This window comes from Sciurus vulgaris, assembly GCF_902686455.1.
Source record: "Sciurus vulgaris genome assembly, chromosome: 6".
Lineage (NCBI taxonomy): Eukaryota > Metazoa > Chordata > Mammalia > Rodentia > Sciuridae > Sciurus > Sciurus vulgaris.
The window spans coordinates 38,625,380-38,644,061 of record NC_136466.1 but is presented as its reverse complement, the minus strand read 5'-3'; the positions used below and the strand labels follow the sequence as shown (position 1 = coordinate 38,644,061).

General features: G+C 36.9%; 2 protein-coding genes across 2 annotated transcripts in view; one reads left to right on the top strand and one right to left on the bottom strand.

The window, feature by feature from the left end:
- UIMC1 (ubiquitin interaction motif containing 1) overlaps positions 1-18,682 on the top strand; it is a 158,153-nt gene that overhangs the window by 36,143 nt on the left and 103,328 nt on the right. Inside the window, 1 exon segment of the mRNA XM_079144654.1 lies at positions 509-698. Coding sequence (XP_079000780.1) covers positions 527-698 — 172 coding nt within the window. The 5' untranslated portion in view covers positions 509-526.
- Positions 3,009-3,741, bottom strand: LOC306663516 (transcription factor BTF3-like; the record flags this gene model as incomplete). Its single annotated transcript, XM_079143858.1, has 1 exon — positions 3,009-3,741. The coding sequence occupies one exon, from the start codon at positions 3,739-3,741 to the stop codon at positions 3,253-3,255; it is 489 nt and encodes a 162-aa protein (XP_078999984.1). The 3' UTR covers positions 3,009-3,252.

The following is an 18,682-nucleotide window of genomic DNA, read 5'->3' as shown; positions in this document are numbered from 1 at the left end:
TATTAATTTTGAGACAGTGTCTCGTTAAATCGCCGAGACTGGTCTTGAACTCGTGATCCTCCATTCTCAGCCTCTCCAGTCGCTAGGATTACAGGCATGCACCACCGCGCCCGGCAAAACATGCATTTTCAATTTTATCAAGTCGAATTGTTCTCAAAAGTGATGGTTTTAATTTTGCACTTCCACCTTGTCATCTGGGTTTCGTTTCTGATTCCCTATCTCTACTGAAAGGATCAGACAGAAATATTTAACCATAGGAGGAGGTAGTAAGTAGTTATGTGAACACAATAATTTTGGATACTTCCAAATGAAGGGCAAGGGCAGGGTTGTTGCAGAGCCGACTTCGAAGGATTCGCGGAAGTGACTTGGGGACCCTACTGCCACCGCTTGATGTTCTCTCAAACCACTGCTGAATGCTACCAAACGATAGAGCCAGCGCGCGCACCAGAGGGATCAGGACTGCCTCCGTGCCGCGTGCCCCGTATCATGCAGTTGGTACATCCCGCAGGTTTCCCCCGCGGCCAGGATGGTTGCGTCCAAAATCGCCCGCGCCTGCGCGGGTCCAGAGAGCGCGTCTCCAGCCGGCGGAGCCTCCTCTTCGCGCGCGCCCGATATCCCCCAACTCCTGACGTGCTGCAGCGGCTCGCGACCCCCCGCGTCCGGAAGGAGGGGCTCGGCGGAGCGGCGCGCTCCGGCCGGTGAGTACCTGCCGCCTCCGCACACCTTCAGCCCGCCCTCTCCCCGCCTCCTCCTCGGCTTCAGCGGGACCACAGCCCGCTTTTCACCCGAGAGACGTTTCCCGACGCCGAGGTAGGCCGCTCCCCACGCCGAGGTGGTCTCTCCCCACGCCGGTGGGCCCCTCCGGATGCTCGGGCCGGCCGCACCGGACGCTGGGGTGAACTGTAACTGTTGCCCGTGAGCAGGGCCCCTTGGGGCGGCTTCCGCCCTCGGGTGCCTGGCCAGACCTTCTCACCCTCGGACGGCGGCTTCTAGCTCCTCTCCTAAGGACTGCGGTGTCTTTTTGCTCACACCAAACTCCTTGGGAGTTGGCTGCACCCCCGCCACCTTCTCCCGCGGACCTCTGCCAGAATAAGGACCACTAGGCTCCTTTGCCGCCGCTGGCTCCTTTCTCCTTTCTTTCTCCCGCCAGGTTACTTTGGTTTGTCGTGTGATACCCGCTTTCCCTAGTTCCTTGCTCAGAAAAAAGATTTTCCTTGAAAACCTTGTCATCATGTACCACTTAACCCCTCCAACAAAGCTGGTGTGATTCCCATATTCGATGACAGGCACTATTTAAACCTTTCGCACGCAGGCATTTATTTAATCCTCAAAACCATCTTATGAAATAGGAAGACATATAGCCTATCAGTCAGTGATGGAACTGGAGTTGAATTCAGACGGCCTGACTCCAGGATTGCATTTAGTACTAAATCATACTGAGACATCCGTAGCACTCAGGAAAAAAAAAAAAAAAATGAAAAGATATGCTTCTATTTTTTTCTGTCATGGAAGGCATTGCTTTGTAGTTGAATCAAGGAAAGCCTGTTTTTGGAATCAGAAGCACTGAGTTTCAATTCCCAGCATAGTCAACTGAGTAAGTTTCTTCACGCCTTAAATAGCGGTTTGGATATCTACCAGTTAGACTTAGTGGGACGAAAAACCACTATAATGTGTGTGAAGTACCTAGAACAGTGTACAAAGATTCAGTAATTGATAGTTATAATTATTGCTCAAAGTGTGTTTGGATTCCATTATACACTTGTCCTAAACTGAGGTTGACCATAAACTGGGAAGCAAGGTATCAGTTGTGTGTGTGTTTGTTTACCTTTTTCTTTTCCCAGTTACAGAAGCAGTCAAGCTCATTGTAACCAGTTGTTAAAGAGCTTGGTACAAATTTCTTGAATACTGATTGGTTTAGGGCTGAGTCGATCATTCATAAAGAATTGTTCTTAATGTCCCTATCCACTCCTTCCCCACAAGCTTTCAAAAACTGTCTTGACAGGTTTAGTATCAAGAATGTCAGGATTTTAAATTATCTCGTTAGTGATTCTTGATGGATGTGCTAAAAGAAAATGACAAATAATATTCCAAATCGAGGATTTTCAAGGACACCAACAAAAATGCTGTCTGTGAAACAGACTAATTATTGGGTCACCTTTCCTGTTTGTAAATTCTTCTGGAGACATTTTATTCCTCAGGGTAATGATTAAGAAGTTGCTGTTTGCATTCAGACTTGATTCCCTTTTCACAGGCAACTAGCTATTGGTAATTTATTCTGTAGCCTCAGTTCAAGTAAGTGAAGATAAGCCTTTATCTTGAAAGAAAAAAAAGTAGTTGAACTGTATTCTGGCTGACTTGTTTAAATTTGCCAGTGACATTTTTCACTCTTAGAATTACCATGAGAACACTGTGGCTAAATCTCATGAAGCATCGTGATTTTGGTATTTGAATCTTTGGGTTGCCTCTATTCCCTAATGCTTCTTATTGACCCCTTATCTACTATGGTTCTTTGAAAACCCACATTAATCCCACAGTGGTTTTATGTTAGGGAGAAGGGTACTTATTTGTATGCCCTTAAGAAATTATATATATTTGGTGGTATAGCTACTCTTCCTATTAAAATTTGAGCATATTGATTTAAATGACTCAGTGGTACAGGAAATGTTTAATAAGTTGGAAACTCCATACAAGATATTTTCCTAGAGCATTGATTGCTCTAGTCTTCTCCCATACCAATCCCCACTTCTATGTTCAGCTTATGCTGTTATCTTAAATTTAAGGATAACTGTAAGTTTTAGATTCTCCGTATAATTTTCGTTAGTTATATCCTTCTGTGCCTTTAATTTTGTCCCTCTGTGCATTTATATGTCATTTATTTATTTGTTCAGGTACTGGGACTGGAAGCCAGTGCCTTGTAGATGCTAAGTACTTGTTCTACCACTCAGCTAAACCCCAGCACTTTTGTTTATTTATTTTATTTTATTTTATTTTTTTTTTACTAGGCAAAGAACTTTATTAACCTTTGTTTCAAACTTTATTCCCAGGCTTCTTCAGCTTAATTAGCTGCAAAGAATAAATTGTGTATAAGCAAAAACTGAAAAGAGCTGCAGTGTCCAAGGGGCTTGGGCTTAAAAATATTAGATCTAGATTTTATCAGATCCATAAACAAAACAATTTTAAACAGCAGTCATAATATAAAATAGCAGCTCCTAGTAACTTCTTCAAGTTTATCTTCTTCAGAAGTTGATCAGTTCAGTTTGCCTCATTCTTAGAAGCCTCATCAAAATTCTCCACAAGATCTGGAACTTCATCATCATCATCCTCTTCAGTAGCAAGTGGTGCTTTTCCATCCACAGATTGTTTGGGCAGAGCTTCAGCCAGTCTCCTTAAACTACTCAGACTGTCTGCTCCAAGCTGGTTTAAGATGCTGGGTAGCATTTCTGTCAGTTGCTTTGTCTTAGCATGGCCTGTAATGATGAAAGTGTTTGCTGCCAGAGATGCCTGAACTTTAGGGTTGTTAAAGTGAATCACTGTTCCTTGGTTTGTAAACATATTCACCTCTTCAATACCAGAGATATTGTTTACCCCTAACTTCTTTAAGGAGAACTGAAGTTTTTTATCATCTGCTGTAGCTGTTCTATGAACCACCTTCTTCTTTCTGAGAGCATTTCCTTTTCCACCAATGCACACTTGTGCCTGCAGTTTGGCAAGTTTTTCCTGGTTCATGATAGTTTCTTTCATGTTGGAGCGGAAATGGGGCTGCGCGGGGGACTAGGGCTGGCGCTCAGGGGGTCTCTGGCAGACCAGCTGAGATTAGCAACCCCAGCACTTTTAAATAGAAGTTAATAATTTAAATATATGATTTATGCTATTCATTCATTCAGCAAATATTTATGTGTACATACCATGCATCAAGTAGCAGTTCTGCTTAGAGAAGATATAAAGGTAATGGCATATTGGAGTCAGGAGCCAAAAGTATAAGTGCCTTCTTTGGACAAGTTTGTGTTCATTCATTCGTTCTTTCTTTGATACTGGGAATTGAACCCAGGTCCTTGTACATGCTAGGCAGGTGCTCTACTACTGAGCTACATCCCTACCCCTGGGGAAATTACCTTTTTGAACTATGTTTCCCCATAATAATTAAATGTACTTTTCTTAGGATTAGTTGAAGTACTCACTTATTGCTTATATATTATTTTTGGGGGGGAATACTAGGAATTGAATCCAGGGGAGCTTTACTACTGAGCTACATCCCAAGCCCTTTTTATTTTTGAAAACAGGTCTTGCTAAGTTGCTGAGGCTGGCCTGGAACTTGGAATCCTCCTGCCTCAGCCTTCCAAGTGGCTGGGATTATAGGCAAGTGCCACCACACCTATCTTGTATGTTACTATTTTTAAAATTTTTATTAAGGTATAATAAAAATATTATACCTTATAGTGAAGTGAGTCAGTCTTAACTGTATGACTTAATGTGTACACCCATGTAATTATCACCCAAATCAAGAGTTCCAGCATCTTAGGAGGCTTGTGCCCTCCTCCTTACTACCACTGGTAACCAGTGATCTGAGTTGAATCACCAGTTGTTAAATTCTTCTAGATAGCTTTATTGAGGTATATTTTGAATATCATATAATTCACCCACTTAACCCTGTACCATTTGATGACTTTTGATATATTCAAAGTTGTGTAGCTATTACCACAATGAATTTTAGAACATTTCATCTCCAAAGAAACTCTACTACTCAGTTCCTCAATTCTCCTCTCCTCCAGCCCTAAGCAGTCACTAATCTACTTTTTTACTTGATTGATTTCCTAATCTGGGTGTTTCATACAAATGGAATCATACAATATGTGGTCCTTTGGTATTTTTTTTTTTTTTTTTTTCACTTAACTGATGTTTTTAAGCTTCATCCATATTGCATGTATCAATATTTCATTCTTTTTTGTCGAATTATATTCCATTGTTGTATATACCACATTTTGTTTATTTATCAGTTGATGTACATATAGATTGCTTCCGTTTTGGGGTGCTTATGAATAATGCTTCTGTCAACATTTGTGTACAAGTTTTTGTGTGGGCATGTTTTCATATGTCATGGAAAAGAAATACATAAGAGTGGAATAGTTGAGTGGTATAGTATCTCTAAATTTTTTTTTTTTTTTTTTTTTTTTGGTAATCGGGGATTGAACTCTGGGTCTCTTGACCACTAAGCCAAATTCCCAGCTCTATTTTGTATTTTATGTAGAGAGAGGGGTTCTTTGAGTTGCTTAGTGCCTGGCTTTTGCTGAGGCTGGCTTTGAACTTGTGATCCTCCTGCCTCAGTCTCCCTACCCGCTGGGGTTACAGGCGTATGCCAGTGTGCCCAGCTTTAATTTTAACTTACTGAAGAACTGCTAGACTTTTTCCAAAGTGACTATAGTATTTTATATACCCATCAGTAGTGTATGAAGTTTTCAAGTTTCCCCACATCCTCATCAACACTTGTTATTATCTGTCTTTTTGAGTCTAGCCATCTTAGTGGGTGGGAAATGGTGTCTTATTGTGTTTTGATTTGAATTTCCCTGAGGTCTAGTGGTGCTGAACATCTTTTTCATGTGTTTATTCACTGTGAAAAATCTTTGGAGAAATGTCTACTTTGATCCTTTGGCTAATTTTTATTGAGTTAGTCTCTTTTTTTTTTAGTTAGTATTTTTATTATTGAGTTAGGAGAGTTCTTTATGTATTTTAGATAGAATTCCCTTATCAAAAAAATGTCTCCAGTTTTGTGGACTTTCTGTTCACTTTCTTGATATTGTTCTGGTAAGCACTAAAGTTTTTAATTTTTAAAAATACTCTTATTATTTTATTTTTATATGGTCCTGAGGATGGAACCCAGTGCCTCACACATGCTAGCCAAGTGCTCTACCACTGAGCTACAAACCCCAGCCCAAGTTTTTAATTTTTGATGTCCAGTTTACCTCTTTTTTTTTTTTTTTTTTTTCGGGGCTGGGGATTTGAACCCAGGGCCTTGTGCTTGCAAGGCAAGCAGTCAACCAGTTGAGCTATATCTCCAGCCCCAGTTTACCTCTTTTATTGCTTGATCTCGGGAGGGAGTTTTGAGTCTTCTACTGTTAAATATGATATTGACTGGGTTTTGCATGAATGCTCTTTATCAGGTGAGAAAGTTTCTTTGTTTTTTTTTTTTTTTTCTTTGGGGCTGGGATTAAACTCAGGGCCATGCACATGCTATGTAAGTGTTCTACCACTGAGCTACACACTCTTGAATTTTTTTTTTTTTGTCATGAATGTATGTTAAATTTTGTCAAATGTTGTCTGTGTGTATGTTGAGATAATCATGTGGTGTTTGTCCTTCATTTTATTGGTGTAATACATTAATTGATTTTTAGGTGTTAAATTAACCTTGAGTTTCTTTAACTTTGGTTATGGTGTATAATACTTTTTTATGTGATGCTGGATTTGCCTTGCTAGTATTTTGTTGAGGATTTTTTTTTTAAAATTTTTTAAAATTTTTATTACTTTTAAAATTTTTGTTCTTTTTAGTTATATGTAACAAGAGTATAATTTGGCTTATTTATTCATATATGGAGTACGTAGTATTCTAATTAGGATCCCGGTCTTGTGATTGTACAGGATGTGAGATTCACTGTAGTGTATTCATATGCTACATAGGAAAGTTATATAAGAACCATTCCACTGTCTTTCCTATTCCTTTCCCCACTCCCTTTTTTTAATCTATTAAACTTCTACTCTTCCCCTCCCCCGCTTGTTGTGTGTTAGCATCCACATTTGAGAGAGAACATTCAACTTTTGGTTTCTTGGGATTGGCTTAGTTTAGCATAAGAGTCTTCAGATCCATCCATTTTCTGGAAAAATGTCATAAAGTCACTCTTTTTTATGAGTAATATTACATTGTGTATATATGCCACACTTTTATCCATTCGTCTGTTGTAGGGCACCTAGGTTGGTTCCACAGCTTAGCTATTGAGAATTGAATTGCTGTGAACATTGATGTGACTGCATCACTGTAGTATGCTGTTTTTAAGTCTTACTGGGTCAAAAGGTGGTTCCATTCCACGTTTTCTGAGGCATCTCCATACTGCTTTCCAGGGTGGTTGCAGCAATTTGCTGTCCCACCAGCAATGTATGAGTGAACCCTTCTCCCCACATCCTTGCCAACATTTATTACTATTTGTATTCCTGATTGTTGACATTCTAACTGGAGTGAGATGAAATCTCAGTGTAGTTTTAAATTGTATTTCTCTAATTGCTGAATTGTTGAACTTTTTTTTATCTATTTGTTGACCATTCATATTTCGTCTTCTGTGAAGTATCTGTTCAGTTCCTTTGCCCATTTATTAACTGGGTTATTTGGTTTTTTTTTTGAAATTAAGTTGTTTTGCTTTCTTTATATCCTTTTTATTTTTTTGAGATAAGGTCCTCCAAAATTTCCCCAACTGGCTTTGAACTTGTGATACTCTGACCTTAGCCTCCTGAGTAGCAGGAATTAGAGGCATGCACTGTTATGCCCAGTTCATATGTGAAACATTTTGATGACATAGAGATATCTTCCAATTTTCAGTAACTCCTACTCTATCAAAAGATTAAAATTCTTTTTTTTTTTTTTGCAGTGCTGGGGATGGAACCCAGGGACAAGCACTCTACCGACTGAGCTATCTCCTCAGCCCGCAAAAGATTAAAATTTTTAATTATGTCAAGGGAAAGGAGAGAGTGATGAAAAGCAGCAGCAGCACAGGGCAGTGATTGTTATTCTGTATTATATAGTAACAGTATCATAACATTATCCATTTGTGAAAACCCATAGAACTGTTCAACACAAAGGGTGAACACTAGACTAGTGTGAACTATGGATTTTAGCTAATAACAATGTATCAACATTGATTCATCAGTCACAAAAAAAAAATGCACCACACACAGGGCATGGTGACTATGACTGTAATTCCAGTGGCTAGGGGAGGCTGAGGTAGGAGGGTTGCAAGTTCAAAGCCAGCCTCAGCAACTTAGCAAGACCCTAAGCAATTTAGTAAGACCTTGCCTCAAAAGAAAATGTTTTTAAAAAGGCTGGGGGTGTGTTAAAAGTTTCCCTGGGTTCAATCCCCAGTACCAACAAATTAATAAAATGTATCTCACAAATCCTAGATGTTAATAACAGGAGAAAAATGTGTGTCTGTGGGAGGGGGTTAAGGGGGTAGAAAATGAGAACTCTCTGCAGTTCCTGTGCAATTTTTCTGTGAACTTAAAACTGCTCTAAAATACAGAATCTTAAAAAAAAAATGTAAATGATGATCAAGATTTATTACTTCACTACATACCTCAGTGTGTTCTTTGGTAATAAGCCAAGGTCTGTGGGCTAATACTTTGTTGAGTTCTGCCAAATTCTGTAGTTTTTGAGGAGCATTTTCTAAACCATTGAGCCACTTGGGGTCTCCCCCAACATGAAGGAAATCATTTACATGCAGGTTCACTAAGTAGGAGCACTGATGTCTTGCTGCGGGCATAATTCCAATGTAGTGCCGGTAATGTAGGGGTAATGGTCCATCTATTTGCAGTAGATAGTGTTGAGTTTTTAAGAAACTTTCTAAATATTGTGGATGGAAAACCATCACTAATGTAATGTTATCCAAACGACCCAAAGCAGCAAAAGAATCTGCAAATAAAGCATGCATTTGTGCGTCTTCACTCCCCACTTGGAGAATCTCCCTTTTCTGGGATGAATCTGCTTGGTCCGTGTCCTAGTGGTCGAGGAATTCTAATTCCAAGTTCCTCGTCCTGGACACGGCCCCCGCCGCACTGCTTGCAGCCCAGCAGCTCCGAGACTGTCAACGAGGTCGTGTACGCCTCGTTCGCGGCGGTGGCCAGGCGCATGTCGGCGCAGGGACCACTGCGGACACGCGAGGCGAGAGCAGGGCGGCCAGCCGCGGCTCTGGGCTGCAGCGATTCCGAGGATTTTTTTTTTAATGTATGTTCATGGGAGATATTAGTCTGTTATTTTCTTGTGTTGTCCTTGTCTGGTTTTAATCTCAGGGTAGTGTTATGAGTTAGGAAATGTTTCCCTTCTTCTGTTTTTTGGAAGCATTTGGGAAGGATTGATGTTGTTAATTCTTCTTGGAATGATTGCTAACATTTTGCAGGGGTTAGAAATGGTGGGGGCTAGTGTTGATCTGAAAGGACAAGGTCCATTTCAATTAGTTTGTAATTGAAAGCCCAAGAATAATACTGCAAAATGAAAGAGTAGAGATATAAAGGGATGACTATAGAATGATGGTAAATATTTTTATTTAGGTGAAAGGAAAAAAAGGTGCAGGAGTAGGAAACTCAGTTGAGCAGTTCAGAGTATCATTCTGATAGAAAGTATCATGAAGTACAAAGTATCATAAAGGAGATATTTGCCTTAATGGCTATGGAGTGGAACCAGAGAAGAGGCCTTTAGATTTGATGGCAATGATCCTTAGAAAGGATCAGTGAAAAATTAGTTTTTGTGAATTTCTCCAGTAATTTTACCTTGGTAGCTTAGGAGCAAGAAGTACCCAGCAAGTGGAATTTTCTCAGGGTTAGGAATTTGAGAGATCCCCTTTGAAATGGTTGACTGTAGAACCCAGGGACGTGCTGATGTTGTGCTGATGCCAAAATTGTGTTTTCTGTTGTTGTGTTGAGAACAGAGCTATTAATTGTTTTTCTTAATTTAAACCCCAATTCTTTTTCTCATCATAAAGTGAAAAATATTCAGAAAAGGGGTCTAATCATTATCTTCCCTTTTTTTTTTTCTTTCCTTTTTTCAGTGCTGGGGATTGAAACCAGGGCCTTGCACATGCTAGGCAAGTACTCTATGATGGAGCTACAGCCCCAGCCCATAGGATCTAATCTTCTTAAGTTACTTGAATGAACTACTTACCAAAGGTTGAGATCAAGTTCCATTTTTTAGTTTACAGAAAATTTTTCCTAAAAGTTATTTTTGTACTAGAAATCATAGTTGAAGATCATGGATTGATGAGTTTTAATCAGGACATCTGAAGTACAAATTAATTAGTGCTGCTTTTTTTTTTTTTTTTTCTTTTGTATGAAATGTGTCATGCTTTACTTACGTTCTGTTTTGCTTCTTTTCTTTTTTTGGTTATTAATGTATGTCTTGGGTTTTTTTTTTTTTTTTTTTTTTTTTCCCCATTAGGATACATGTAAGTCTTGGCTGTTCTTTTTATTGTGATAAAATATACATAACACAGATTTTACTATTTTAGCAATTTTAAGTATATAGTTAATTGATATCAAGTTTGTTCACAGGGTTGTGCAACCATTACCAACATCTATTACCAAACCATTCTTCATCTTCCCAAATTGAGTCTTTGTATCCATTAAACAAAACCCTTTATTCCTCGCTCCTCCTGGCCCCAATTCTGTTACTATGAATTTGACTACTTTAGATACTTCATATAAGTGAAATCATACAGTGTTTGTCCTTTTGTCTCTGGACTTTCAGTTATGTCTTTAAGGTTCATCCGTGTTATAGCATGTGTTGGAGTTTTCCTCCTTCTAAAGGCTGTAAAATGTCTAGCATATGTATATATCATATCATATACCATTAGTATTCACTTGGGTTAATTAACCTAGGTTAATTCTACTCTTTGGCTTTTGTGAATAATGCTGTTATGAACATGGGTGTACAAATATCTGTTTGCATTCCTGCTTTAAATTCTTTTGACTTTGTACCCTAAAATGGGATTGCTGGATCATCTGATAATTCTTTTTAATTTTTTGAGAAACTGCCACTCTTCCATAATGGTTGTATTATTTTACACTTTTACCAACAATGCATAAGAGTTCTAATTCTCCATATTTTCACCAACACCTGTATGTTTTTTTTTTTTTTTTTTTTTGATAGTAGCCTTTCTAGTGGGAGTAAAGCTGTATCGTATTTTGATTTGCATTTCCCTAGTGATTTGATGTTGGGCATATTTCATAAGATTACTGAACATTTGAATTTTTTTTTTTTTGGGGGGGAAAGAAATCTATTTAAGTCCTTTGCCCAGGTTTGTTGTTGTTGTTCTTCTTCTTCCTTTTTTTTTTTATTGTAGCTGAGTGTTAGGAGTTATTTATATATTCTAAACATTAGTCCTTTATCACATATATGGTTTACAGATATTTTCTCTTATTTTGTGGGTAGGCTTTTTTCTCTGTTTAGTGTCTTTGGATGTACAAAACTTTTAAATTTTTATGTAGTCCAACAAATAGTATCAACTTTTTGTTGTTAAAGTTTTTAACTAAGATAAGTCGTTTTTCTCATCTAGATTTATTTTCAAAACTTCAGAGTTAGTGAATTCTTATATGTAGTGAAGAAGAATGAAGAAGGTATCTGAGTGGTAAGGGTAGGACATGGAACAAACATGTTTGAACTAGAGAGTTGAGAGATGGAATTTTGGAGTTACATAGTTTTTTTTTTTTTTTTTTTTCATCAAAGTTGTGCTCTTCACCAAACAGTTCTGGTTTTATCAAGTTCTTATTGTCATAGCTGACAATATGAAACAGAAAGTGGTATATTTTCACTAATGTTAATTATGAAGAATGGTAGAAACCAGCTTTTGCTTCAGTTATTATTTTATGTCATCCAGGAAATATCTTGGTATCTCACTATAAAAACTTATGTAATTTATATTAGGAATCTTTTTTTTCTCCCCAATGCTAGGGATTGAACCCAGGGCCTCATACACATGCTAGGCAAGTGCTCTGTCAAAACTGAATATTAGAAATCTTTACCAAGCTGAAAATTATAGATTCAATTGAGATGAAAAACCTGAGAGATTTTGTAGAGGCTAATTATATCTCTACCATTGTACTATATTTGTACCTAGGCCTGTCCCTACTTCTTTCTGACATTGATATATACATTTTATTTGTGTTTGAATACATTTGAGGTCCCTGTATAATGGTACACTGTATTTGTCCTTTTTCTATCAATAGACTTTATCAGTTCATGACAAATTAATTATCTTACATTTTGCTTATTCTAGAATGTTCTTATTTCACCCAGAAGTTTAGGCCTTAGTTTATTTTTTATAATTTGCTTATTTATTTTTGGTATTGAGGACTTAACCCCAGGGGTGCTTTACCCCTGAGCCACAACCTCAGTCCTTTTTATTTTTATTTTGAAACAGGGTCTTGCTAAGTTGCTTAGTGCTTCACTAAGTTGCTGAGGCTGTCCTCTTGCCTCTGTCTCCTGAATCACTGAGATTACAGGTGTCCATCACTAATAGTTAATTATACTGGAAGAGAGTGTTTGATATGTTACATTTTGATGTGTGACAATTTGAGATCAGCAAAAATAGCCTTGAAAATTTATCATTTCTTTCCTACTATAGTCCACTAGCTAAGAACACAAACAGCAGAAAACCCCCAAAACCAAAAACCAAACCAGAACAAAAAACAGTTAGGTTATAAATTCAACAAAACATGCGTAGGACTTATAAATTGAAAACTGCAAAATACTGCAGTATTTTTAATATTTTTAAATTATAAAATGATCACCGGCTTAATAGAATGTTTGAATTAACATTCTGAAAACTCTGAATTTAACAAGGTGAGGTAAGGTGAGAAAATCTATAATTTTCAGCTTGGTAAAGATTTCTAATATTCAGTTTTGACAGAGCACTTGCCTAGCATGTGTATGAGGCCCTGGGTTCAATCCCTAGCATTGGGGAGAAAAAAAAGATTCCTAATATAAATTTCATAAGTTTTTATAGTGAGATACCAAGATATTTCCTGGATGACATAAAATAAGGTGAGGTAAGGTAAGGTGGTTAAATTTGAAGATTAGTCAGTTATGTTAAAAATATGGTGCCATTTGTACAAAGTTGTGCATGTGTTTTCCATTTTTTTATTGTAACTTACCATTTAGAAAGCTATTAATTCACTATTTGTGAATATATTAATATATTAATTTGAATTAATATAAAATCAAATTTGTTTTAGTCTAGAAAGTAAAAATACTATGTTTTATTTGTGGAATGATAACTTGATATCCATATATTTACATGGCATGTTTACTTTTTTTTTTCTCTTGTGAATTGATAGTATCTTAGTCTCTTTCTGCTTCTGTAATAAAATATCTTAGACTGGGTAGGTTACAATCAATAAAAATTTATTGCTCACAGTTCTGAAGGCCAGAAAATCCCAAGAATAAGGCCCCAGCAGATTTGGTGTCTAGTGAGGCTCTCTCTCTGCCTTGATTTCTTGCTGCATCCTTAAATGGTAGAAAGGCAAAAGGGCCAACAAATTCAATCCTTTTTATAAGGGTATTAATCTCATTCATGAGGGCTCTACCCTCATGATGTAGTCATCTCTCTAAGGTTCTCCTCTTAATATCAACCTATTAGTGATTAGATTTCAGCACATGAATTTTGGCAGAACACAAACATTCAAACTATAGCAGACAGGTTTTATCTATTATCAAGTGAATGTTTTATTATCAATTTATATGTAGCTAATCTTATATTACACATGCTATAAATATTTCTCAATTCTGTTATTTAAATACAGAAGTTAAAAATGGGGTTGTAACTTAGTGGTAGAGTGCTTACCTAGTATATGCAAGGCCCTCAATTTGATCCCCAGCACCACACACTAAAAAGATATGTAGTTTAATTTTTTGATCTTTCCTGAGTGATTTATTTCTTAAAGATTTTAAAAAGTATATATATTAAGAACAGAAAAATAAATTTATCTCCAAGACATCTGAAAACCAAGCTTTCAAAGGTGAAAGACAAAAATTCAAGCTGTAAGAAAGAAGAAATAAATAACTCATAAGAATGTCCCAATTCACTTGACACAGACTTCTAAGCAGAACCCTTACAGAAAAGGGGAGAGAGTGGCATGAGGTTTTCACAGTACTGAAGGAAAAAAAATACTGTCAGTCGAGAATAAACTAGCAAAGTTATCCTTTAGAAGTAGAGGAGATACCTGGATGCCCATTAGTAGATGAATGGATAAAAAAACTGGTATATGTACACAGTGGAATATTATTCAGCCATAACGAAGAAAAAAATTATGGCATTTGCAGGTAAATGGATGGAACTGGAGAATAAGTAAAATAAGCCAATCCCCAAAACCAAAGGCTGAATGTTTCCTCTGATAAGTGGATGATGATACATAATGGGGGTGGGGGGAGGGGGATAAGAGAAGAATGGAGGAACCTTGGATTACATAGAGGGAGATGAAAAGGGTGAGGGGGATATGAAAGATGGTGGAATGAGACAGACATCTTTACCCTGTGTACATGTATGATTACATGAATGGTGTGACTCTACATCATGTACTGCCATAGAAATGGAAAGTTGTACCTCATTTGTGTATAATGAATCAAAATTCAGTCTGTAAAAATAAAAAATGAAAAAAAAAGACTTATGGGAGAGATAAAGACATTCCCGGACAAATTAAAGCTGAGAGACTCTACCTCCACCTGATCTGTCCTACAAGAAATATTAAAGTTCTACACATTCAATGAGAGGATGTTAATGAGTAAGAAGAAAACATGGAAGGGTATAAAATTTACTGATAAGAGTAATTATACAAACAAATCCAGAATGCTTTAATATTGTAAGTATACTCCACAATTCATATCTTTAATGTGAAGTCTAAAACACAAAACAGTTAAAAACATATTAGTTACATTAATATGTTAGAAGATGGACAATTATAGAAAGATTTTTAATGGGATATTAAAAATTCAAAATGTTAGGACTGGTGGTAGACAGTTGCCCACCAAGCATGAGGCCCATGGTTCAAGTCCCAGAACAGCAAAAAATATAAAAAGATAAATAAAAAAATAAAGTGCCAGGAGGAATGGAAGAGTGCAAATGTAGAATTTTCTTATTGATATATTTTCTTTTGTTCCTTTTATATTTGTTTCTCTATCTTTATGATCATGTTAAGTTGCCGTCATTTCAGAATAACTTGCTCTAATCAAATAATTTTTTCAGCTTTATTGGTAACCATAAAGCAAAACTCTATAGTAGAGAACTAAAAGATAATAAGCAGGGGGCTGGGTTTGTGGCTCAGTGGTAGAGTGCTTGCCCAGCATGCCTGAGGCGCTGGGTTCGATTCTCAGCAACACATATAAGTAAATAAAATAAAGGTCCATTGGCAACTAAGAAAATATTTAAAAAGAAATAATAAGCAGGGAATCAAAGCATACTAGTACAGTAAATCACTTAAATACAAAGGAAGACTATAAGGGGGTGAAAGAAAGAAAGGAACTATAATGAAATTGGAAAACAAGTTACAAAATGGCTATAGTAAGAGCTTATTATCAGTAATTATCTTGATTGTAAATGGATTAAAGTCTGATTAAAAGACAAAGAGTGATTGAATGGATAAAAAACAAAACTCTATATTGCTTACAAGAAACTTGTTTCACTCCTAAGGACACACAGACTGAAAGTGAAGGGATGAAATAGGATATTCCATGCAAACGGACACCAAAAGGAAGCAGGAGCCAGGCACTGTGGTGCATGCCTATAATCCCAGTGACTTGGGAAGCTGAGACACAAGGATAGCAAGTTCAAGGCCATTCTCAGCAATTTAGTGAGACCTGTCTCCAAATAAAAAATAAAATGGGCTGGGGATGTGGCTCAGTGGTGGCTCAGTGGACTGCTGGGTTAAATCCCCAGCATCCCCTCTCCAACAAAAAGGAAGCAGGAATAGCCATATTTATATCAGATAAAATAGATAGACTTTAAATCAAAAGCAGCAGAACAAGACAAGGAGGGTCATTATATAATGATAAAAGGGTCAATTCAACAAGAAGAAATAATTCTTAGTTGCATCCAGTAATGAAACACCCAAATATATAAGGCAAATATACATAGACATAAATGGAGAAGAGAGACTGTATTACAATAATAATTGGGAACTCTGACACTTAGTTTCAGCAATGGATAGATCGTCTATATGGAAAAGCAACAGAGAATCAGGAGAGTTAAGTTGCACCCTAGACCAAATGAACCTAACATTCTATCCAGCAGCTGCTGAGTATAAATTTTTCTCAGTAGCATGTAGAACATTCTCCAGGGTAGACCTTATTACAGACGATAAAACAAGTATCATAAATTTTAAAAAATTGAAATCCTATCAAGAATCTTTTTTGACTAGACATTAATAAGAAGAAAAATTTGAAAACTATACAAATACATGGAAATTAAACAGCTTACTTTTGAACACTCAGTGTAGATCAAGGAAAAAAATAAAGGAAACTTATAAAATACTTATAACAAATAAAAGTGGAGATAGAGTGTACCTAAACCTATAGGATATAGCAAAAGCAGTACTAAGAGGGAAGTTTATAGGCATTATTGCTACATCAAAAAACTGAAAGATCATGAATAACCTATCACTGTATCTCAAGGAACTAGAAAACCAAGAAAAATCCAAATCTAAAAGTAGTAGAAGGAAAGGAAATAATGATGAACTGATTCTTTGAAAGGATAAACAAAATAAACCCTGAACTAGGCTAAGAAACAGAAGACTCAAATAAATAAAATCACACGATAAGGGAGATGTTACAGCTGATACTACAGAAATAAAAGTATTCTTTAGAGATTATTATGAACAATTATATGCCCAAAATTCAATAACAGATTCGATTGCCTAGTAGAAACGGATAGATTCCTAGACACTTAACACTGTATCAAGACTGAACCAGTAATAAAGGTCTCTCATCAAAGAAAAGCACAGAATCAGATGGCTTCTCTGCTGAATTCTACCAAACATATAAGGAAGAACTAATGTCAGTTTTTCTCAAGTTATTCCAAAAATAGAAGAGGATGGAATGCTTCTAAATACTTTCTACAAGGCCAGCATTACCCTAATACCAAAACCAGATAAGAACATAACAAAAAAGAAACTGCATGCCAATATCTTTGATGAACAGAGGAGTCAAAGTCCTTAGCAAAGTACTAGCAAATTGAATCCAACAACACAGTAGGAAGATTTTTGGCTCAGAGTAGTGATGCATGTCTGTAATCCCAGCACTCAGAAGACTGAGGCAGAAGGACCGCAAGTTCGAGGTTAGTCTTTGAAACTTAGTGAGACCTTGCCTCAAAACAAAAGGGCTGTGGATGTAGCTCAGTGGTAGAATATCCCTGGGCTCAATCCCAGTACTCAAAAAAGAGATTGTTATACATGATCAAGTAGGATTTATCCTAGAGATGCAAGGATGTTTCATGTATGCAAATCAATGAATATGAGACATCATATTAACGTAATGAAGCACAAAAACTGATGATTTAAAAAGATGCAGAAAAGGCATTTGATATAATTTAATATCCCTTCAGGATAAAAATGCTAAACAAATTAAGTACAGAAGGGTTGTACCTAAACATAATGAAGGCTATTTATAATAAGCCAACAGTTGCATTTTCTGAAAGGTGAAAAGCTGGAAGGTTAGATCTGGAACAAAACAAAGGATGCCCATTTTCATCACTTTTATTCAACATGATCTTATATGTAGAAAATCCCTAAAACTCCACCAAAAAGATCACAATGAGTTATCTTTTTACCCCTAGTAAGAAAAACTTTTTTTTTTTTTTTTTGTAGATGGACACACTGCCTTTTTAAAATTTATTTATTTATTTTTTATTTGGTGCTGAGGATTGAACCCAGTGCCTCACACATGCTAGATGGGCACATTACCACTGAGCCACAACCCCAGCCTGGTAAGAATGACTCTTCTTTTTTTTTTTTTTTCTTTTGCGGTGCTGGGGATGGAACCCAGGAGTGACTCTTATAAAAAAAAAAAAAAAAAAAGACTGAAGAGGTGTAGCTCAGTGGTAGAGTGTTTGCCTAGCGTGAATGAGACCCTGGGTTCCATCCCCAGCACTTCAAGAAAGAAACAAAAGACATGGAGAAAGTTACCCTGCCTGGTACACTGTCGTGAGAACGTAAATTACCATAGCTATTATGGAAATCAGTATGGTGGGGGACTAGGGATGTAACTCAGTGGTGGAAGACTTGCCTAGCAAGTATAAGACCCTGGGTTCAATCCTCAGCACCACAAGCAAAGCAAAACAGTATGAAAATTCCTCAAAAAATTAAAAATAGAACCTTTATATGATTTAGCAATCCCACTCCTGAATATATATCCAAAGGAAATGAAATCAATATGTTGAAGAGAGATCTGCACTCTCATGTTCATTGCACATAGTCAAGGAATGGAAGCAACCTAAAGAAAATGCAGTAATACAATGGAATACTATTCAGTCATAAAGATGAATGAAATTCTGTGGTTTGTGACAACACAGGTAGTACCAAGAACTTTATGTTAAATGAAATAAGCCAGGCATAGAAAGACAAGTACCATATGATCTCACTCATGGAATTAAAAAAAAAAATGTTGATTTCAATGAAAGTTGAGAATGGAATGGTAGTTCCCAGAGTCTGGGGAGAGTGAAGGATGGGAGAAATGGGGAAAAGTTGATAACTGGGTTATTAAGAGACAAGAGCAAGAAACTCTAGAGTGCTGTTGCATAGTAGGGTGACTGTAGCTAATAATAATATACAAAATGCTGGAAGACAGGATTTTGAAAGTTTTTACTGTAAACAAGTGATAAATATTTGAGGAAATAAGTCAACCTGTTTTATATATTACACAAGGTATACATCTACTCAGACATATGACCTC